The sequence below is a fragment of the Cebidichthys violaceus genome, unplaced genomic scaffold (genome assembly GCF_023349555.1).
Source record: "Cebidichthys violaceus isolate CVI_PGR_0920_01 unplaced genomic scaffold, fCebVio1.0.p SCAF_35, whole genome shotgun sequence".
In the NCBI taxonomy this organism is placed as follows: Eukaryota; Metazoa; Chordata; class Actinopteri; order Perciformes; family Stichaeidae; genus Cebidichthys; species Cebidichthys violaceus.
In genome coordinates this window covers 132,029-155,059 of record NW_027176539.1, presented here as the reverse complement: position 1 = coordinate 155,059, position 23,031 = coordinate 132,029, and the positions used below count along the sequence as shown (strand labels likewise).

The following is a 23,031-nucleotide window of genomic DNA, read 5'->3' as shown; positions in this document are numbered from 1 at the left end:
ATGAATAATACTAAATACTGACACTTAAAGGAGACATATGCAGATTTTCAGGTTCACATTTGTATGTTTGGGTTTCTACTAGAACATGTTGATGTGCTGTAATGTTCAAAAACGCTTTTCTCATAATTATTATTTATTATAATGTTCTAAGCGGCAGCAGTCTACACTTAAAGGAGACATATGCTAATTTTCTGAGTTTTGGGTTTCCAGTATGTTCAAAAAACACTTTATTTTCCTCATACTTTCTGTCTTATTATTTTCATTATGATAAAAGAATACTAATATTAACACGAATAATTATAATAATATTTTTTTCTTTATGATAAAATAATATTAACAACACCAATAATCATATTTGTTATTATAATGATAGATAATAATTTAAGTGTTGACATATTTCTTAAATCAGTTAATGACAGCGTTGTGCGACACCTCGGCCGTGTTCACGGCACTTGACGTGTCTCCGTCAACACAACAATGGCGGATGCCGCGGAGGAAGCTCTTCAGGGCAGCTGGTGAGCCAATGTTCTTGTCATCACACTTAACATTATTCAATACGTTTGTCAAACGATTGCGTCGACTTCACCCGACAGTACGCGACGTACAGAAAGTAAACACGAGTCTGCTAGCGCTGGATGCTAACCCGAAACTAGCCTGGATGCCGTTAACGTTACGGCTAGCCGGCTAACGTTAATTAGCCAAGTTGGTTTAGCTAAACCAGCAGCTCAGTCAGTCAGTAGTAGACACGAATGTATTTTTAACTAAGTCCATCAGTCAATGTAATTTACATTACTTTCTTTTCTCGCGCTGACTCGTTTTATAGCCGACGCTTGTTAGCCAGTAAGCTAACAGTACCTAGCTAGTTAAATAGCCGGTGTTATGTGGAGTTCTGCTTCCGTTTAACCTGAACCCAAGCGTAGCCTCGAACACTTAATTACCTGGTTTCTAGCGCATTTGTATGAAGTTGGACTGGAAATGTCTTTATTTATATTTAAGTGGAGAAAAACACAAACTTCAGGCAGCAAATGACAATCTAAAACACAATAATTAGTGGACTAATCGATTGCTTTGGTCTCGATCTTGTGAGATTTCTTTAATCTAATTGTAATTATTTCATGCTGAATGAATGAACACATCTCTGGTAGACACTAGATTTAAAGTGTTTGTGTTCATTATTTGTGAAGGAACTCAGTTTTACAGATCTGTTGATTTTTAAATCAACTAATCGATGAGTTTACTAAGACTTTCTTTGGTTGAGGACGACCCTAGTTCACAGTATAAACAGACATGACTACAGATAAGTTATCGCAGTGAAGCATCGTGTTCCGCGATGACTTTACAACCTTGTGGGAACCACTGATAAACGTCGCACATAAACAAATGTTATCTTTTTAGTTTTTATGAACATTTATAACCTGTGTGCCGGTCCTTCCCGCTCTCCAGGGACCAGGATCTAGCCGAGGCTCTGGACTCCGGCGGGTCTGACATGGAGATGGAGCGAGGCATCATCCAGGTCCAGGAGCATTCAGCTCAGCACAGGGCCAAGATGTGGAAGGTGAGCAGAAGCCTGACTGCACTTTTAAAACACGTATACGGTTATTAGCAACGCTAAAGCAATGAGGAATGCTTCTGTTAATAGAGTCAGAATGCTGTAAAGGAATTACTCTCATCAGACTGGAAAGACCAGCAGCTCGGGCTCAGATCATGTAAAAGCCACCACACCTTTGAGACCTTTGGTTCTACTTTAAACAACTAGTTAACACTGTTATTGTCTACCTGTTAGTACTTTAATGGGACAGTAGTGATGCTCTGTAGTGTGTTAGTATGAGGTAAATTATTAATTAACAGACACAAGTAATTCTGATCTTGCTTTGGTTTTAATTCCTGTGTGGATCAACCAACCAGCTCTTAGATGGTGCAGCACTGCTGATAATCATTGTAATTTATTTAGCTAATAAGACGTTTTTGAGGCAGATTGCAGAGGTTCCTGTTTCATTCGTCTCTAAATATCACAAGTTAAAACACGAAGTCATGCAGCTACATCTCCATAGATCAGTTCATTCACTAGTGGACTCACTGATTGCAGGTCAGTCTCAGTCTCATGTGTTTAGCTGAGTCTCCCTTTTTTAAACTGAATGTTCAGCTCTGATTCCCTGTGTTTCTGCTGACAGATCGCTCTAAACGTCTCTGGTAAAGGAGACAGTCTGTCTCCGTGGGACGGTGTCCTGGACTTACCGGAACAGACCCTCATTCACAACCGCAGTCAGCAGCTGATCGGTGAGTCAATCGATGAGCTCTGGATTCCTCCACGCAATCCTGGATTTTGGAATTGGTTCAATAGAATGTGGTAGTCGGCACTATTTAACAGCGAGCTGTTAGAGTGTGAGGACGTCCTCACACGCAATCCGCTTTGGTTCCCGTGTTCAGACCAGCTGGACGTGTCGGAGGAGGAGAGGCGCGACACGGCGTGCGACGTGGAGTCCGTCATCACGTTCTACTGTAAGTCGCGCAACATCTGCTTCAGCCCGGAGATGAGCTGGCCACATCTGCTCAAACCGCTGCTGGGGCTCCAGCTCCACCGCAGCGACCTCTACAACTGCTTCTACGCTGTGATGAACAAACACATCCCCAGGTGAGCGCCGACCCACAACTCAGCACTTAATTCAAATGATTAGCAAATAAAAGATTGTATTTTTAAAACAAATCTCATCATTATTATTATTATTATTACTGACGGTTAACGTTAAAACTTTATTTACACTGTGATGGTTAACGTTAAAACTTTATTTACACTCTGATGATTAACGATAAAACTTTATTTACACTCTGATGGTTAATGATAAAACTTTATTTACACTCTGACGGTTAACGATAAAACTTTATTTACACTCTGATGGTTAACAATAAAACTTTATTTACACTCTGATGATTAACGATAAAACTTTATTTACACTCTGATGGTTAATGATAAAACTTTATTTACACTCTGATGGTTAACGTTAAAACGTTATTTACACTGATGGTTAACATTAAAACTTTATTTACACTCTGATGGTTAACGTTAAAACTTTATTTAAACTGATGGTTAACGTTAAAACTTTATTTACACTGATGGTTAACGTTAAAACTTTATTTACACTGTGATGGTTAACGTTAAAACTTTATTTACACTGTGATGGTTAACGTTAAAACTTTATTTACACTGATGGTTAACGTTAAAACTTTATTTACACTGTGATGGTTAACGTTACAACTTTATTTACACTGTGATGGTTAACGTCAAAACTTTATTTACACTGATGGTTAACGTTAAAACTTTATTTACACTGTGATGGTTAACGTTACAACTTTATTTACACTGTGATGGTTAACGTTAAAACTTTATTTACACTTTGATGGTTAACGTTACAACTTTATTTACACTTTGATGGTTAACGTTAAAACTTTATTTACGCTCTGATGGTTAACATTAAAACTTTATTTACACTCTGATGGTTAACGTTACAACTTTATTTACACTGTGATGGTTAACATGATGAACGGTGAGGGGGATCGGTACGGCTCACAGATCCACTACGGTCCAGTTGCATCACTACTAGACAGGAAGTGGAGGATTAAAATAGTTCTGATCCGTTTGTCTCAGGGACTGCGTACCAAGCGGCCGGCCCTTCCACCTCTACAGACTCCTGCTTCAGTACCACGAGCCGGAGCTCTGCTCCTTCCTGGACACCAAAAAGATCACGCCTGACTCCTACGCCATCAACTGGGTTTGTTCCATCGCCATAGTTCCGGCTTGTTCGAGTCATTTCTGAACCGTGTCTGAGTTTCTGTTTCCTCCCAACAGATGGGAAGTCTGTTCTCCAGCCACTGCCCCCCCGACGTCACCCAGGCCTTGTGGGACTGCTACTTCAGGCAGGCCGACCCCTTCCTCATCTTCTTCCTCATGCTCATCATCCTCGTCAACGCCAAGTAGGCATCCTCTACCGTGAGCTAGCTAGCTAGCGAGCTACGTGATCGTTGGAAGAAACCTGAAATGTGAATTATGACTCGTCTCTGTTTGATTGTCCCTTAGAGAGGCCATTCTTTCACAAGAAGGAGACAGCAGAGAGGACATCATCAGTAAGTCTGTCCTTTTTATTTGTGGGTTTGTTGTATCTAGAGACGGGTATCGTGAGGATTTTATCATCACTCGAACTCTTATTGATGCTCTTATCAGTTACTTGTGAGGGTTTCATTGTGTTTGAGACGACCAGAGTCCTACAACGTTTCCTTCTCTCTGATCATGACGTGAGTCTCGCACTGTACTGAGAGGAGACAAAGAGACAGAGAGAGGACGTTGGAGACGAGGACGTCTCACTCAGGAAAGTACCGACAGCAGAACCGGGAACCCTGGACCGCATCACTACTAATGGGTTTTTCTCATTCAGAACCTGGTTTCTGGGGGCGTCCCTCTTCATATCTCGCGTTTAACAAAACTTTCTTTGTCACAGAAATGCTGGAAGAGTCTCCTTCTCATCTGGAATCGGAGGACGTGGAAGATTTGTTTTCTCTGGCTCAGTACTACCAGAGTAAAACCCCTCTGTCTCTCAGAAAGGTAAACGTCTCTGTTTGCGTCAGATACACAGATGCATAGTGCTGAGAGAGAGAGAGAGAGAGAGAGAGAGAGAGAGAGAGAGAGAGAGAGAGAGAGAGAGAGAGAGAGAGAGAGAGAGAGAGAGAGGAGAGAGAGAGAGAGAGAGAGAGAGAGAGAGAGAGAGAGAGAGAGAGAGAGAGAGAGAGAGAGAGAGAGAGAGAGAGAGAGAGAGAGAGAGAGAGAGAGAGATCTCATTGTTCCAAAAGCCATCATTGTGTGTTTTTGTTTCTATAGATGAACCAGAATCTGTTCGGTAGCAGCCTGGTGGCTCTGAAAGAGGAGGACACTGATCTGAGTCAAGCGCTGTGTCTGCCTGTGTCTGTCCCCGAGATCCTGCAGGCCAACCAGCTGCAGCAGGTCAGTCACGCTCTTCTTCACTGAAGTCGGCCATGTGAGGAGGAAGAAAGAGGCGATGCCGGAAGTTTAGCAGTCGACGACAACAACAGTGAATCCTATGGACCTCAGCTCACACCCTTTTATTAAAACCATCTGAACGTTACCTTGAAACATCGGAGATAAGGAGAGTCGTGCCCCTTCACCTGAAGAGCTGTAAGAGCGTCAGAGGGAGCTGAAGTACCGGCCGTATATCCGCCGCTAATGGAGCCTTAAATCACCTCGTGATTAATTACACAGTTCAACCGTCACCCAGGAAGTTTTACTGCCGATCGTTATCGGCTTGGATTAAGACAAACATGCGATGTGGAGATCGGCCTCGATGCCCTTTAGTCGCTGGTCTGATGATAAAACATGAGAACAACAAGTTGCTTTTAAATAATGCATCTAGTAGTTTGAAGGAGATCTTTTCACAGCAATGTAAAGTAGATATTAGAGATGAATTATTTGACTTCTTAACACGTCAAGATTTCTTTATCAATAAAAATCTTTTTTTCTTTTTATTTCCAAATCATTTGAATTTGTGTTTTTATGCAAATAAGTGACAATAAAGTAAAAATATATAGTTCATGATTATGATAATTATTTTTAGCTATAGGCCTATTACAAATATTCTGGTTAATAATTGTTAAAACTCTGGAACTGTGATATTTCCTGCGACAAGAATTGTGATTTTTATATTGTGACATCACTAATATTGTTAATATATGTATAACTCCTCTGGTTGTATAGAAGTCTAGTCTAAAATGACTCTACTTCTCTCTTGATTTATTCCCTCAGTAAACATTGTAAACATGAGTTTATGGTCTCAATCTCTAGTTTACAGTCTTCTTCAATACAGCATGATGTTCATTTAGTACATTATGCTCCATTTAGAGTCAAACGTGTATCTGCAGTACTGTAGAATACTCATAATGATGGACTTGACTTTCAGGACGGGGTGCGGTTCTTTGTGGTGGATTGTCGGCCTGCAGAGCAGTACAACGCTGGTCACCTGTCCACGGCCTTCCACCTGGACTCTGACCTGGTGAGAGGAGACGCTCCTTATTCTGAAGAACGTGAACGTTTTCCAGAGTAATACATGCGGGTTTTTTCCTTCTCTCAGATGCTCCAGAACCCCTCTGAGTTCGCTCTCTCTGTGAAGTCCCTCTTGGAGGCTCAGAAGCAGTCGTTGGAGTCCGGCTCCATCGCCAGCGGGGAGCACCTGTGCTTCATGGGCAGTGGGAGGGAGGAGGAGGACATGTACATGAACATGGTGCTGGCTCATTTCCTCCAGGTGAGAGAGAGGAGGTAGCCGGAGAGAAGGGTTGACGTCGGTGTGATTCACGTCCCTCTTAAGGTCAATTGGTCGGTTCGTGTTCTTTGCTCGCATCTTTGCTGATTCAAGGTTTTCTGTTCCAGAAAAACAAAGAATATGTCAGCATCGCTAAAGGAGGATTCATGGGTAAGTAGATGAGAATAACGGGAGACACTGGGCTAAATGCATGGAACTGAGCTGGCTCTATGACACATAATGTTTACATGAGAGGTAGAGGTGTGGGAAAAAAATAGATTCATGTAAGAATCAAGATTCTGAATCGATTCACAACTTCCAGAAATGTATCTTAAAATGTTTTGGTACCTTAAATATTACTACTGATGGACAGTAATCCTACAAAGTCAAGGCAAAACATTATTCTGTGATATATTATATATTTGGCCACTTTCTACGAAATAAACAAACAAGTTTATTTATGTAACAGGCAGTATTTATTTTTTTTATGCAAGTTTAGCATGAAAAAATGTCACCTTTTGTGTGTTTACATTATTGTAAGCAGTTGATAGAACTTAACGTGCTCCATAATCTCATGCACGCTTTATTCGTGCCCAGCAGACTGAGTTTTCACTTCTCACTAGAGAGATTTGTGTGATTCCAGCCCTTCAAAAGCATCTGGTGGACATGAATATCGAGGGTCTGGACTCTTCGTACCTCCACTGGATCGTCAGCACATCTGGATCTCACAGCAGCCTCAGCTCCGCTGACGTAAGAGGCCAGAAACATCTGTACGAATTAGGAAGTCACTGTAGCTTCATGTCGCTAGTTTTACATTTCTGTTTGTTTCCTGATACAGGGAGACTCACTAAGTAGTCCTGGAGACGGCAAAGGTGTCAAGTCTTTGGTCAACAAAATGACATTCGCTCTGAAGTCCAAGTCGGTGAACGTAAAGGAGAAGATGATCAGCTTCATCGAGAATACCTCCACCCCTGTAGACAGGTGAGAACCCTCCACAACCCCCGTAGACGGGTGAGAACCCTCCACAACCCCTGTAGACAGGTGAGAACCCTCCACAACCCACGTAGACGGGTGAGAACCCTCCACAACCCCCGTAGACGGGTGAGAACCCTCCACAACCCACGTAGACGGGTGAGAACCCTCCACAACCCCCGTAGACGGGTGAGAACCCTCCACAACCCCCGTAGACGGGTGAGAACCCTCCACAACCCACGTAGACGGGTGAGAACCCTCCACAACCCCCGTAGACGGGTGAGAACCCTCCACAACCCACGTAGACGGGTGAGAACCCTCCACAACCCACGTAGACGGGTGAGAACCCTCCACAATCCCCGTAGACAGGTGAGAACCCTCCACAATCCCCGTAGACGGGTGAGAACCCTCCACAACCCACGTAGACAGGTGAGAACCCTCCACAACCCCCGTAGATGGGTGAGAACCCTCCACAACCCCCGTAGACGGGTGAGAACCCTCCACAACCCCTGTAGACAGGTGAGAACCCTCCACAATCCCCGTAGACAGGTGAGAACCCTCCACAACCCCCTGTAGACAGGTGAGAACCCTCCACAACCCCCGTAGACGAGTGAGAACCCTCCACCACCCCCGTAGACGGGTGAGAACCCTCCACAATCCCCGTAGACGGGTGAGAACCCTCCACAACCCCCGTAGACGGGTGAGAGCCCTCCACAACCCCCTGTAGACAGGTTTTACTTATAGTGGAGTGTTTTCACAGCGTAGTATTAGTACTTTTACTACAGTAAAGAGTCTGAATACTTCTTCCACTTTTGGTCGTTTGGGTTTAATACATATTTACACCTGACTGAACATGTTACCAGGTGTAGCCTGTAAAAAAATGAACAGCGACTATGAAACTGTAAAGTGACATCTAGTTTGGCGACGTCTCTGTATTTTAATTGAAGCTACCTTGTGCCTTATTCCACGCTAGAATGTCTTTCAATCTGCCGTGGCCAGAGAAGGTGGTTCCAGATCGGTAAGAGCCATCGAGCTGTTTTTCGTCACCAGCATGTCCACTGGCTGTAGACCCGCACCGGTCCAGCGGGGTTGTAGGAGACCGTTAGCCTCACATTGACGCATGCTTAGCATATCGGCATCTCTCACTCATGTAACCGCACTACAGCTACGAGACGTTTTGAGATCCGTCCTCATGCTTTCACTAACAACATAGAGCCGCTGGGCTCTTTCAGGACGCAGCGAGTCATCTCGACATCCGCGACTCACCGGTGCCGCCGTCTGAACATCTGAGGTGTTTTACGCGGCGGAACCTTTTAGCTTCACTGCTGTTTTGCTTGGAGATGCACTTAACAAGTCTTGTCTTTCCATTCCATAGTTGTTCTTTTAGATGATAGCCAGGGCTATGCAGAATACAGTATTGCTACTAAAACCAAACCTGTGGCATTCTGCAAATAGCCCTGAATATCATACACGGAGTAATCTCGCTCCTCTGGAGTATGAATGTCTCATTTAACCTCTTTCTTTATATTTAACAGCATAGCTGACAGTAGTGGGCTAGAGGAGGTCTTCATGCCATCACTATTTGCGTTCCACCTTTTCATTTCTGTAGCTTCTCATCCTTCACTCAGCGCTGATGTGACGCTCCAAGTTGCCCTTCTTCTTCTTTCTTTTGTTTTCCACATCTAGACATGTGAGCAGCAGCGACCGCGTCGGCAAACCGTACCGAGGAGTGAAGCCCGTTTTCAGTATTGGTGATGAGGAGGAGTATGACACAGGTAAGCTGTACGGGAGCCTGGCGCTGCCACGCTAGAAATGGATCGGTATGATGTAATGATGTGAAGAGTTATAGTTATAATAAGATGATTTCATGTTATAACAAGAAGTTTATCTCGTGTAACAAGATATCTTCTCGTTATAAGGTATCTTGTTATAACATGATAATGTTAATTAATAATTAGATAATTTCATGTTATAATATAGTGATATATAACCAGATATCTTCTCGATATATAACTAGATATCTTCTTGATATGTAACCAGATATCTTCTCGATATATAACTAGATATCTTCTTGATATGTAACCAGATGTCTTCTCGATATATAACCAGATATCTTCTCGATATATAACCAGATGTCTTCTCGATATATAACCAGATATCTTCTCGATATATAACCAGATATCTTCTCGATCTATAACCAGATATCTTCTCGATATATAACCAGATATCTTCTCGATATATAACCAGATATCTTCTCGATCTATAACCAGATATCTTCTCGATATATAACCAGATATCTTCTCGATATATAACCAGATATCTTCTCGATATATAACCAGATATCTTCTCGATATACAACTAGCTATCTTCTCCATATATAACCAGGTATCTTCTCCATATATAACCAGGTATCTTCTCCATATATAACCAGATATCTTCTCGATATATAACCAGATATCTTCTCGATATATAACCAGATATCTTCTCGGTATATAACCAGATATCTTCTCGTCGTAACCAGCTGTTTTTCACGTTCTAACAAAATAAAAAGTATTTAGTTATAATGTGATAAGTTTGCATGTTGTAATAACACCTGGTTATAACTTGATACTGATCCGTTTGCCCCCCCTCCCCAGATGAGATCGACAGCTCCTCCATGTCGGACGATGACAGGAAGGAGATTGTCAACATCCAGACCTGGATAAACAAACCAGATGTAAAGCATCACATTCCATGTAATGAGGTGAAAGAAACCGGTCACATGTTCCCCAGGTGAGTGTGTCAAAATAACCGTGATTAATTCCCACTTCTTTAAAAATGAAAGAACGAGAGGAGTCCACGATTCTTAACTCCGACTCCTTCCTGTTGGATCCGTTTTGTTCTTCCAGCCACCTGTTGATCACAGCCACTCACATGTACTGCCTGAGGGAGATCGCCTCCAGGAAAGGCTTCACCTACATCCAGTCCAGACAAGCGCTGAACTCCGTGGTGAAGATCACGTCCAAAAAGAAGCACCCAGAACTGATCACCTTCAAGTTCGGCACCAACAACTCGGCCGGAGTGGAGATCTCGGCAGTCGAGAGGTGCTTATCTTTCAAATGCAGATATGAAGTTTTAATTAAAGCTGTAATTTGAAAATTGTGACACAAAAATGCAGTTATTCACTTTTCTTTGTGTTGGTGAGAAGATCAATTCCACCCTCATGATTATATGCTAATTATTTAATAAAAGCCAATGGTAGGCAATTAGCTTAGCTTAGCATTAAGACTGGCAGAAGGGGGGGAATGTCTGCTTCTCTCCAGAGTTTAAAAATATGTAAAAGCTTTAATTTAACGGGGTGCTGCATGCTGTAGCTGTATTAATTCCAGTCTTTATGCTAAGCTAATCGTTTGTTAGCTGTAGCTTCACATTTACCTTACAAACACAAGAGTGGCATCACCTTTTCTCATCTGACTCTCAGTAACATTCCTTCAACACACTGAAGATCCTCTTAAAAACAAGAATTGCATGAATTGACGTAGAACATTTAGAGATTATTTTTGTTCTGTCGGTCATTATTTGTTAACGTCTCTCCTCCTCCTCCTCCTCTCAGATATTTGATACCCAACGCCGGCGACGCCACCAAGGTGATAAAGCAGCAGATCATGAAGGTCCTCGACGCTCTGGAGAGCTCGTAAAGGGAGACGACGGGGGAGGAGGACATCGGGGGGGACGTCGCCGTGACACAAACTATGAGGAGAGTCTCTGTCCGCCGAGGGGGAAACCGTCTGTCCCTCGGCTGTCCTCCTCCCTGCTGGACGGAGCCCGTGCAGTGTTGACTGGGAAACCCTGTGTGTCGGGTGTTTCTTTGCACACGGTGGACACACACACACACACACACACACACACACACACTGCCGGCTGCAGGACGAGGGACAGACTGTGTGTGTGTGTGTGTGTGTGTGTGTGTTGAAATACTTAGGTGCTCCTACAGTCATCCAACCATTTTCTTACATTACGTTAATAATACTATCGGTTATACTGTCTGTTTGTTCTTTATCGTTGATAAAAGATGGGAGATCTCATTGCAGTGCACTTCTACTTTGGCAACTTCCCTCTGGCCTTACGGTAGCGTACTGACTGACCTGTTCTATCGCCACATGACTGACCTGTTGTCTTAAAGGGACAGTCAGTGTTCTACTACAGTACAGGAGTTCATAGAACCAGACAGGAGAACAAAGTGACGTTCTGCTGCGGACGTGTTCTAGACTCCTAAAAGAACCTCCGTCAGTTTAAGTGAACGCTGCATTTAGGATGTTTCTTTCTGAGGAACTGAAGCTGTTATCTCTGATCTCTACAGAGACACCAGACTCCATTCACTAAAACACTGATTCTACCTCTACAACACAGCGGTTGTTGGTCTACTGCTGCCTTATTCTAAATGTAGCGTTCACTTAAACTGACTGAGGTTCTTTTAGGAGTCTAGAACACGAACACAGCAGAACATCACTTTGTTCTCCCGTGCTGGTTCTATGAACTCATCTACTGTAGTAGAACCCTGACCGTGGAGGAGAACCTCCCTTTAAACGATCCCTTTTCAAACGTCTAATTTTGTTGTGAACATGGTTGCTGCTCGGTCTCTTTACTTTACCTCTCGGATGTGTATTTTTTAAAAGCAGATTTAATGAAGCGAACACGAGTCAAACATTAACATCTCAAACGACACATTGCAGCATAGCCGGCACACGAGTCGTGTTTCCTACCCACCGCAACAGTTTTTTGATAACAATTGATTTTGAATAGAAGTTGCGTTGCTCCGTATCAGCACAGAGCTTCTGGGAGACGCGTCTAATAATAATAATAAACCTCACGTCGTAGCGGTGTGATGCAGCTTCCTCTGGACTGCTTTAGTGTTACAGCAGGAGCTCCGGTGGTTCAGTTATTTACAGCCTGAGCGCCTCAGTAGTTTTACCATCAGATTCAGTATAATGTTAGTTAATGCCCGGGTGAGATGGATAAAAACACGTAGAAGGTAAAGGTGTCTGTAGCCAGGACGGAGCTTTGGAAGGAGTGAAGAGATCATTTGTAAAAAAAAAAATATATATATATATATATATATATATATATATATAATTAATTAATTGTTTTCAGATCCTGTCCGTTGTGTTAGTCTACACTAAGCAGCTTTAGTTTGTTTTCCACCGTTGCCTTCGGCCTCAAAGTCGGTGATGACGTGTGATGTCGGCAACATCTCCACCGTGTATTTGCTGCTTTTCTCTTCTAAGCTTAAACTCTGTTTTTTGACTTTTTTTTTTTTTTCCTCTCTTTCTTTCTGCTGAATCATTTTGTTTTTTTGGTTTAAGCTCCTGTCCAGAGAGGGTTTAATGTCTCTTCTGTCTGTTTCGGACTGAATGAGGAGAGGTGTTACATTTAGAATACGAGCATCACAAACTGAAACTTGAATTAAAGACGCTTTAAACTACGACAACCTATTGGGACCTTTTGAAGGTTTAAAATTAAAAAAAAAGATAGTTAAGAAGCCGAGGGGGAGAGGTGGTAATCTGAGAAAAACATGAATATTCTCAGAGATTATAAAGTCACAGATTTACGAGAAAGAACTCCATCACACCCCAGACGTCGTCTGAATTTTGTTGCTCCTTAAGTCGTGTTATTACGGTAAAGAGGACCTCTGAACGAGGAAAAGGTCCTGAAAGATACGCGTTTTCTTTTGGGTTCTTTTATCAAGATGAATAACTTCTAATATAATTAAAAGATATTGCTCTCTGCAAATATCAGAGAATATTCATGTTTTGTTTTTTCTTACAAATTTGGCTAAAGTCTTGGAGAGTATAATTTTGTTCGTTGTAAATTTGAGGGGGTTTTTTCTCGTAAATTTAACATTTTATTTTTGGAGAATTATAGAAATTTAAGAGATTTTTTTTCTTCTCTTAAAATATTTTTTTTTCATCGTAAATTTAATTATCTTTTTTTCTTGTTAATTTACCACTTTCATCTCAGAGAATATCAGTTTTATTTTACATAAATGAGTTTGTTTTTTTCTCAGATCAACCCTCCTCTGTGTTCTTCCTCCGTACATTTAAATAATTTTTTTCTCCTCCTTTGGTCCTAACCTTTGGTCGTATAGATCTGGTCTTTCTTCACTCCGGTCTCTCGTAGCGTCCCCATGTCCTTCATGCACTGTGCTGTAGTTATGAGAGATTTTGTCAGTATTGACTGGAACCTCCTCCATCGAGAGTCTTTACATTATTTCATCACATCGCCGGCAGAGGACGTCACCACTCGTGGAAATGCAACGTGTCTCAAGTGTATTTTGCACCTTAATGTACTTCTATTATTTTCTAAGCGTTTCTGATTTTAATAAATGGAGATTATTCGACTTGTTGTAGTTTAGTGATTCTTGTGTTATGGGACATGTATGTAAATTAGAATAATTTTTATATTATAATACAATAGAGACAGTTGTTTCCTCTGTTTCAGATCAATTACTGCTTTCAAATACTAGAACAGAGTACATTTACTCGAGTACTTTACTTAAAGTCGCAGTGAAACAGAAGTTAGAACATCTTTATCTTCTGTTCTTTGATGTTTTCTCAAATGAAACTTATTTAATTTAAATGTTTGAGTGTATAGATACAAGAGGGCTTTAAATCAAACCCTTTACAGTTGATTGGACTGTTAAAAAGTGGGCGGGCTTACGACCAGAGACACGCCTCCTTTGACCCTATGTTGCGGATCAATTGATGGATGTCATGATATTATTGGTCGGTACTAACGAAATGTTGAACAAGAGTCAAGTGAACAAATATCTCCTGAAAGAAACACAGCAGCCAGCAACATGAATATATGGTCATTACAGTCCTTTCTGTCTTTAGCTTCAATTTATTTAAATAAAGGTCCAAATATTCAAAATGCTAATTCTATGCTGTGTAAACATGAAGTATATTCATACTTAATTCATGTTTATAATGAGTAAACTCTGCAAGTATCAAGTTCATGTTAATGTTAATGTTTAGTCGAGTATGTTAATTTTAAACCAATGTGCTCTGACGCTGATTGGCTGCAAAAACCCCACCCCCCTGCTGACGTATCTTCTCCGCTAAACTTCACAATAAAGGTTCTTAGCTTTACGTAAGCTCGCGCTATTTTGTCTATAAGATAGAGGAACACATTATTTCCATCTCCAAAAGTTCATTGTTATTGTTTTGTATCGTTTTTTGTTTTGTTTTACCGGAACTTCATGACGGTGCGCCGATTATAAGCTCTTATTTTGAAAAAACAAAACGGTCATCCGGTTTCAGGTGCCCAGTCCGGCTCATACATGTCCGCTGTAGCTAAAGCGATGTCCAGTAAGTATGTTATGTTTGTGAGTTACTTCAAAGTTGTAGATACATACTATACACGTTAAACTGAGTGATTGTTGTATTTAAATGTTTTCTACAGGCTGTAAACGGCTCTAAATGTCGACGCTGTTGCTAACGTTGTAGCTAACTGTCTTGTTTTTTTCCCCAGAATTCCGTCTGGCGGTGGTCCAGCTGCACGTGACGAGCGTCAAAGCGGACAACCTGAGCAGAGCAAGGAGGCTCGTGAAGGAGGCGGCGGGACAGGGGAGCCAGCTCGTGCTACTTCCGGTGAGGAGGGGGAGTGAGGGAGTGAGGGAGGGGAGGCTGCTGGTCATCTGTATCACGTTTTCTCTATTTTAAGTTACTACAAGGAACTTGTGAACCAGTCTCAATGTAGTCCTGATCCTCTATCAGACCTCCATCAGTACGGAGAACATCAGAGAGAAGATGGTCTGTTTCTATAGAGTTGTTCTTAACGCTCGTCATCAGAGCCACCGGGTCGGATTCTGGTGAAACCAGATGAAATCATGCAGGTTCACCAGAAACTCCTTCAGCTCAGACTCCAGCAGAGACCGGTCCACCATGGACAGACCCAGATCCTCCAGCAGTGACCTGGTCCACCGTGGACAGACCCAGATCCGGAGCTGAAATGAAAGTTCCTCTTAGTAACTTTAAATGGTGTCCTCAGTGAGCCTTGAGTCCATCATTAATGTCTCTCTCTCTGCTCTCTCACAGGAATTCTTCAATTCCCCGTATGGAACCGGCTTCTTCTCTCAGTACGCCGAGAGGATCCCAGGAGAGTCCACTCAGCTGCTGTCAGACACCGCGAAGGAGAACAAGGTGTATCTGGTGGGAGGTAAGGAAGCCTCTGAGCGACACATCGTGACTATGAGTCACATTTGTTGTCAACAAGCTGTTGACATTCTGCACGATGTTCTCCTTGTTCTCCAGGATCGATCCCTGAGGAGGACGGAGGGAAGCTGTATAACAGCTGTGCGGTGTTCGGTCCTGATGGAGATCTGATCCTCAAACACAGGAAGGTCTGTGTTCATGTGCTCCGCTCTGTCGTTACTTCACTTCACTAGAAGATCACAGCAGCAGGACAGTCACGTGGTTTCTCCTCCTTTTTTTAAGATTCACCTCTTTGACATCGACGTTCCGGGGAAAATCCGCTTCCAGGAGTCTGAGACTCTGACTCCGGGTGACAGTCTGTCCACGTTCGAGACCCGTAAGTGATTCTTTTCTCTCCTCTCCAAGGAAGCAGCTTAAAGGATCTCCCTCTGACCCCCGTTCTCCCCCCCCCCCCCCCCCCCCCGTGGTTCCTCCCTCAGCGTTCTGTAAAGTGGGCGTGGGGATCTGCTACGACATGAGGTTTGCGGAGCTGGCTCAGCTCTACAGCCAGAGAGGTGAGCGGATCGGATTGGACCGGAGGTTTTCATTTCTAAGGAGGCGTGAGGTTGGAGTGGTAACCCGGTGTGTCTTTGTGTCCTCAGGCTGTCAGCTGCTGGTCTACCCCGGAGCCTTCAACATGACCACGGGACCGGCTCACTGGGAGCTCCTTCAGAGGGGGAGGTGAGAGCCCGACACCACCTCCCAGTTTAGAGAAGAACCACTGGTCTGTCAGAGGGTTGATCCATGTCTCATGAGCAGCTATTCTTCTTCTACAGTCTTTAATCCGGTCTTAAAATCACACAGTAAAGATGTGATAAATAAGTAAACCTTTTAAAAAACAAGACCAACTCAAATCAATGAAGTTCTACTGAAAGCTTGATATTATTAGATAATTAAATTCATTAAAATTAAGTCATTTTAAAACTATTAATTACTATTTTATAAGCAGGCTAAATGAAACCAGGATCAGAGGATGAATTTGTCTCTTTAATGTGAATTTAATTTGATGTTTTTATGTTTTTAAAGTTTGTTCTTTGTGTTTTTATGACTGTTGCCCTGCCATTTTATCGGGACTCTCTTAAAAAGGAGATAAAAGATGATCCTGGTTAAATAAAGGTTATGTATATATATATATATATATATATATATATATATATATATATATATATATATATATATAGTAAACTAAAAAGAAAATAAACGGTGAAAAATATTGTTGAAAAACTAAACTTAAACGATATTGTCTGGTTAAAACATCAAACCTTGTTTTCTCCATGTTGTGATGTCATCTTTATGATATTTATGAATCACTTCATATGTTTTTGGTATTCACAGCCTCCTAGACGAGCTCCTAAATGTCATGTGACCTCGGTGGTCTCCTTGTCTCCTCTCCTTGTCTCCTCCTCAGGGCTCTGGATAACCAGGTGTTCGTGGCCACAGCGTCTCCTGCCCGAGATGAGACGTCTTCATACGTGGCCTGGGGTCACAGCACCGTGGTGAACCCCTGGTACAGACACACCCACCGTGTTTCCTCTGACCTCTTCTCTGCTGTCTGCCTCCTCGTCTCCTCTGTCCTCCTGCCTGTCACCTAGAAATCATCTTGAAAATCACATTTGAATGCCTCAATTTGGTTGTTTTTCCTCATGGAAGCTTTCATCACACACAATGTGTTCAAGGACCGTTGGAAAGATGACAATCTGGCGATAAAGTGTCGTTTTTTACAGCTCCTGGCTGTGGTGATCATTTTTTAAAGAAAACATGCTTTTCAAGTTCAGAGGGTTAACTGAAGTTGCTTTAAATTGTTGAGGAACTAGGATGCGAGGAGAGGAGGAAAGGAATCAAGGATGTACAAACTGAGAAACGATAAGAGCCCCTTGTCTGACTGTTGTCATGTGCAGTGAAGGCAACACCAGTTAGTTAGTGAATGAAAGGAAAGCTTTAAAAAAGAAAAGACTCACTAACAATTAAAAAAAAAAAAAGTAGTATTCAAGTAAAGTACAAGTACCTCAAATAGTATGTATCAATACACTTGATGAGCAGCAGTTTTTCTCCTTTTGATATTCAAACTCTAGTTTGAATATTTATTCATATTTCTAACTTGTTTCAGGGGGGAGGTGATCTCTAAGGCCGGACCAGAGGAGGCCGTTATCTACGCTGACATAGGTGAGGAGGAGGAGGAGAAGGAGAAGGAAGAGGAAGAGGAGCAGGGAGGAGGAGGAGGAGGAGGACTGTGAACACGTTGTTAAAGTCTCGTTGTTGTTTGTGTGCATCTGAACCGGTCTGATCTGATCTCAGACCTGCAGTACTTGGCTGATATCCGGCAGCAGATCCCCGTCACGGCTCAGCGGCGGGACGACCTCTACGCCGTGACCTCTGTGGGAGGGGGAGGAGCCAGCTGATCATGTGACCTCCAGAGGAACGAAGGTACCGACACCAACGTGGTCTCAGACCAGACTCCAGTGAGTTAAGAGACGCTCACTTCTTACTGAAGGAAGGAGCTGAAGACTCATGAACGTCTGCTGGATGGAGCTTCTCTAATGCTGCAACAATGAATTGATTAGTTGTTAACTTTTAAATGAACTATTTGTGATAATTGATTTACCGGTTTGAGTCATTTTTTATTTCATAATTATCTGATTGCAGCTTCTTAAACTTGAATATGTTCTGCTTTTCTTTCCTCTGACAGTGAGCTGAATATATTCGAGTTGTGGACAAAACGAGACATTTGAGGACGTCGACTGGAGCTTTTAGGATGTTTTATAGAATGTTTATATCAAACAACTAATCATGAGATAATCACCATCACCTGAATCTTTAATTCAGTTCACATTATTGAAAATCAAACACCAGCAGAAATGTCTTTGTCAGAAGTAAGACAGAAATGTAAATTGAAATGTAAATTGAAGAAATGTAAATTGTCATATTTCCTGTATAAATGTAAATAAATCAGCTGCAGCGTCGCTTTGAGTCTCTTTATTGAAGCTTGAGACAAACAGAAGAATCCTCATGAAGTCTTCTAGTACCTTTATTTAAATCACCTTAAAACCTCTCCTCTGGATGTGGACTTGATAAAAAAAACTAGCGATCACAAACTACAAAACTAAAGTATTTACAAATCAGTTCTCTGTTTCCTCGAGTCACAAAAGTTCAGAGCAGTGATTCTCAACTGATGGAACCCGTTTTCAAAAAAACAACAAAAGAAAACCTCCCTAACGGTATTTGGCATTAATGCCTTGTAATGCTAATAGACACCTGCTATTTATTTATTTATTTAAGTTTGTTTTCATGCTAATTGAGCGAAATGCAAGTACGACACCGACTACATGAGCGATGGATTTTCTTACATCGAGGACAAAAGAGGACAAACACCTCGGTGTGTTTTGTGCAGCGAGGTTCTGGCGCAAGAAAGCGTGAAGCCGTCCAAAACTGAAGGAAACAGAACGGCCTCCTCTCAAAGATGAACCTGTGGAGGACTTTGGAAGACGACTTCAAGACCCGAGGACACCACTAAGGTGTCTCACTGTCTGCAGCCGTGGACATGGACGTGTTGGATCTATCCACTAAAACTATTCCTCTGTCAAATGACACTATAAGTAGATGAATTGAAGACATGTCGGATAACATCAAACAACAGAACACAGCTCGAATTAAGGCAAGCGGTCATTTTGCATTAAAATGGAGAATCTACAGACATAAACAAACAAATCAGTTTGACTGGTTTACGTGAAACGTGTGGGACGGGGACTGACAGGAACCAGAGAGCTCCTACTCCTAGGACTGCAGAGGACATCTTCAGCTCAGGTTCAGACTGCTCCGTCTGTTCATGAAACACATGTGAGAAGTTGTCATGAAGCAGCCAGAGCAGCTGAGAACCACCGGTTTAGAGGGTTCCTTTCACACGTCGGTCTCCTTCTTCTCCGGCTTCATGGCCTCCTTCTCCTCTTCCTCCTCCTCTTCCTCAGGTCTCCTCCTTTTGTATCCTGAACGAAGAGCAGACATTCATTCCACATATTCTTCATAAAAGATAGTTTAAAAGCGTCCACAGAATAAAACAACCTGTGATCAATGATTCATAATGAACTTGCTTTTACAACAGAATCCTCTCTTCTATATCTTATTTATTTTCATCTTTTATCTTATTGTCATTTTATTTCATCTTTTATATGATTATTGCTCTTTATAGCTGAGCCGTTGGATCTGTGTTGACTTTCACGTGAAGCTGAACAAACAGAAACGGTTGCTGCTTCAGAATATTTAGTCAAACACAAACCCGTTTGTGTCAGTGGCGGTGTTTCTGAGCACCAGAGTCCCTTTGACTGCAGCAGGGTCTGCCTACCTCTCATCGGATGCTGCTTTTGGAAGTCTTTCTTCTTCCTCTTGCTCATCCTGTCCAGGTGGATCTGGTAGACGACGCCCACCAGCACCATGGCCCCGACCACCACGCAGAGCGCCGTGCTGAAGATCCACATGGCCTCCGAGGCTCTGCCGGTCACCACGGGCCCGCCCCTCACTTTCACTCCGCCTTCGCATCAACGAGAGAACCAGAGATTAGTGGATCGGGTGGTGGCGTTTGGGGGGTTGCTGGAAATCACTTAAGCGGATCACTCACTGCTTGTGGCTGTCAAATTTTCGTTGATGGACGGGTTCCCCACGACGCACGACACGCTGGCGTCCTCGGAGACGTTGAGCGTCAGCTGGCTCGTGACGTTGTACAGGAGGGAGTTGGGCAGCGCCGCCGCCAGCGTCCTCACCGAGCCGCCGGGGGGGTCCTCGGTGTCGTTGATGAGCCAGTAGAGTGCAGGTGCGGGGAAACCCCCGCTGGAGTGACACCAGAAGGAGGTCTCGCCTCCCGGCCCGGTCTCCTCCCTCCACAGCAGCGGGGAGCTGAAACTGGCTGCAAAACAGCCGTCAAAGACAACGTCAGCTCCTCTAAGTACTCGTCCTGATCACTTCCTGTGTGTGATTGATTGATTGTTGGACACTGACCTGCGGTCCTGAGGCACACGGTGCACAGCTCGGCGCTTTGATTCTGCCCTGAAGTGACGATCAGACTGTAGTTCACGCTGTGCTCTGAGGGGTTCACCGTGGGAAGCTGCAGGGACAAGTTTCCCGTCAGCGCGGCCTTCGGCGGGGTCGTGGCCCTGTTGATGCTCCACTCCTCCACGATGCCGTCGTCCCTCCACACCGACCGGAGCACCACCTCCTCGCCTCTCCTCCACTCGACGGTGACGTTCACCGAGGTTATTAACTTGGGGCGAATGCAGGGCAGCGACACCGGCTGTCCGACGATACCGAGGATGCACTCTTCATCTGAGGACAGACAAGAGAGACAAGACAGTAACGTTTCAGTGTAGTGGAGAGTAGCCGAGTACTTCTACTCAAGTACTGTACTTAAAGCTACTACAAGGAACTTTCATTTCTGTTGGGTCTGTCGCCCCCTGTGGACTAAAGCGGTAGTGTCTCTGAGCACCAGAGTCCCTTTAGAAAACCTCTCATTTTACTGCAGCAGGGTCTGACAGTCTGGCCCCTCTCAGTCCTGGTTCTGGTTCTCCCGTTGCCTTCCTTCCCTCCAGCGGGTCCAGCAATACGTCCTGGGTCTCCAGCAGAGAGGAGAAGCTCTGCTCCTGGAGGAGGAGGAGGAGGAGGAGGAGGAAGAGGAGACGCTGCAGCTGCTGCCGGGAGTTGAGCTCTCCTCCTGCCTCCGGAGCTCCTGGATCTGGGTCTGTCCACGGTGGACCAGGTCTCTGCTGGAGGATCTGGGTCTGTCTAAGGTGGACCGGTCTCTGCTGGAGTCTGAGCTGAAGGAGTTTCTGGTGAACCTGCATGAGTTCATCTGGTTTCACCAGAATCCGACCCGGTGGCTCCGATGACGAGCGTTAAGAACAACTCTGTAGAACCAGACCATCTTCTCTCTGATGGTCTCTGTACTGATGGAGGTCTGATAGAGAATCAGGACTACACTGAGACTGGTTCATATAGAGGATCAGGACTAAACTGAGACTGGTTCAGAATCAGATAAAAGTTCCTCTTAGTCACTTAAAGTACAAATTTGAAGTACTTATACTTGTTAAATTAAGATTTAAAGTAAAAACTACATTAGAGTAATCCTTTGATAAGATATTAACTGGCAACTTTATTGATAATCATTTAGCAAACGTTCCAGCTTCACAAATGAGACAAACCAAAATAATCAGCAGATGAATCCATAATGAAAATAATTATTAGTTATTAGTTCAACCAACGACAACAGTAAAATCCTGTTTTTCCATGAATACGTGAGTAATACTCTAATGATAGTATATATAATAGTAGAACAGTCACAGTTTGAATACTTTAACTACCTTTTACTGACTAACTGTAGTAGTAGTAGTAGTATATGATTGCAGTACTTCAGTGTACCAGGTACATGTCAGTGTGTGATCGTCTCACCCAGACAGGCGCAAAAACCCAGGAAGCTGAGCAGCAGTCCGGAGCTCCACAGAGCCGCTTTGTGCGCCGTTTGTGCGCCAAAGACGCAGAAACCATTCAAAGACCCGTTCCTCCTCAGACCGGAGAACGAACGCAGACCCATCACCGCGTTAAATGAGCCCGTGTGGCTCCACTTCCCTGTCGGCCTGTCGCACAGCTCCGGGACGGACACGCACACCTTGTTTCTCCCTGAGTGAAGTCACCGCAGGTCATGTTGCGGCTTGTTGAGGCATCTGGCTCTGTAACTCTATCTGATATTAAAGATGACGAGCAGTGAGAATTAAAGGGATTCTTACTCACAAATAACTTGTAAAGCCTTTTTACTTCCCATCAGCATACATCCTGCTGAGAGCCATAATGTGAAGGTTGTGTCCGACCTGTTTGACCTGTTTTTAGGAGACGCACGCCCACACAGGGTGATGTCATGAACCGCCGAGATTCAACTGGTGTTAAAGTGACAGCGAGGAACCTTTACCTGGTTCTGAAGGGGAGGCACGGGACTAGAACCAGAACCAGGACTGAGAGGGGCAGACTGTCAGACCCTGCTGCAGTAAAATGAGAGGTTTTCTAAAAGGACTCTGGCGCTCAGAGACACTACCGCTTTAGTCCACAGGGGGAGACAGAGTCAACACTAAATTAAAGTTATTGAAGTAACTTTAAATAAAATAATAAAGTTAAAACATCCATTTTATGAATAATTACTAATATAACAACCAAATATATACATACACATACATAAAAAAATGAAAAAAAAAATATGAATATACATTTTTTTAAATTTGTGTGTGTGAGTGTGTATATAGACACATATGTACATCAAAATAAATGACAAATATAACACCATTATTAATATCTATATGTATATAAAATCATAAATAAAATAATTATATATACATCAAAAGAAAAATGACTAAAATAAATATATATAAAATATATAATGTATAATATAAATACACAGTCCCACAGTTTTCCAGCATGAACAGCTGATAGACGGTGCATCAACACACCAGCAGGTGGCAGTATTCTCTCTACGGGCCGCTTTGTGATCTCCAGTAAACAAG

The 23,031-nt window shown here is 43.1% G+C and overlaps 3 protein-coding genes across 5 annotated transcripts; 2 read left to right on the top strand and 1 right to left on the bottom strand.

Moving 5' to 3' along the window:
• The first annotated feature begins 432 nt into the window (after nt 1-432).
• tbc1d23 (TBC1 domain family, member 23) lies at nt 433-13,647 on the top strand. Of its 2 annotated transcripts, XM_068725354.1 has the most exons (19): nt 433-515; nt 1,444-1,555; nt 2,172-2,277; nt 2,428-2,632; nt 3,644-3,767; nt 3,845-3,969; nt 4,073-4,119; nt 4,491-4,594; nt 4,868-4,990; nt 5,961-6,053; nt 6,132-6,302; nt 6,428-6,470; nt 6,943-7,049; nt 7,138-7,280; nt 8,245-8,289; nt 8,958-9,046; nt 9,908-10,043; nt 10,160-10,354; nt 10,864-13,647. In XM_068725354.1, exons 1-19 carry the CDS (start codon nt 478-480, stop codon nt 10,946-10,948), a joined length of 2,091 nt encoding a protein of 696 aa, XP_068581455.1. In that variant the 5' UTR covers nt 433-477; the 3' UTR covers nt 10,949-13,647. The 2 variants fall into 2 exon arrangements, with proteins under 2 accessions (XP_068581455.1, XP_068581456.1); XM_068725355.1 differs by lacking the exon at nt 8,245-8,289.
• An 819-nt stretch (nt 13,648-14,466) lies between these two features.
• Nucleotides 14,467-18,462, top strand: nit2 (nitrilase family, member 2). 2 transcript variants are annotated; one of them, XR_011104606.1, is made up of 11 exons: nt 14,467-14,617; nt 14,781-14,899; nt 15,347-15,467; nt 15,563-15,651; nt 15,746-15,839; nt 15,943-16,017; nt 16,105-16,183; nt 16,911-17,009; nt 17,610-17,665; nt 17,798-17,961; nt 18,189-18,462. XR_011104606.1 is itself a non-coding variant. In XM_068725455.1 (11 exons), the coding sequence occupies exons 1-10, from the start codon at nt 14,590-14,592 to the stop codon at nt 17,899-17,901; spliced, it is 864 nt and encodes a 287-aa protein (XP_068581556.1). In that variant the 5' UTR covers nt 14,474-14,589; the 3' UTR covers nt 17,902-17,926; nt 18,189-18,462. The 2 variants fall into 2 exon arrangements, 1 of the variants encoding a protein (XP_068581556.1); XM_068725455.1 differs by having other exon boundaries at nt 14,474-14,617; nt 17,798-17,926.
• Nucleotides 18,461-22,341, bottom strand: LOC137883810 (ICOS ligand-like). Its single transcript, XM_068725454.1, has 5 exons — nt 21,932-22,341; nt 20,489-20,812; nt 20,112-20,396; nt 19,839-20,024; nt 18,461-19,482 (listed from the first exon to the last, which is right to left on the bottom strand). Exons 1-5 carry the CDS (start codon nt 22,071-22,073, stop codon nt 19,397-19,399), a joined length of 1,023 nt encoding a protein of 340 aa, XP_068581555.1. The 5' UTR covers nt 22,074-22,341; the 3' UTR covers nt 18,461-19,396.
• Nucleotides 22,342-23,031: the final 690 nt, after the last annotated feature.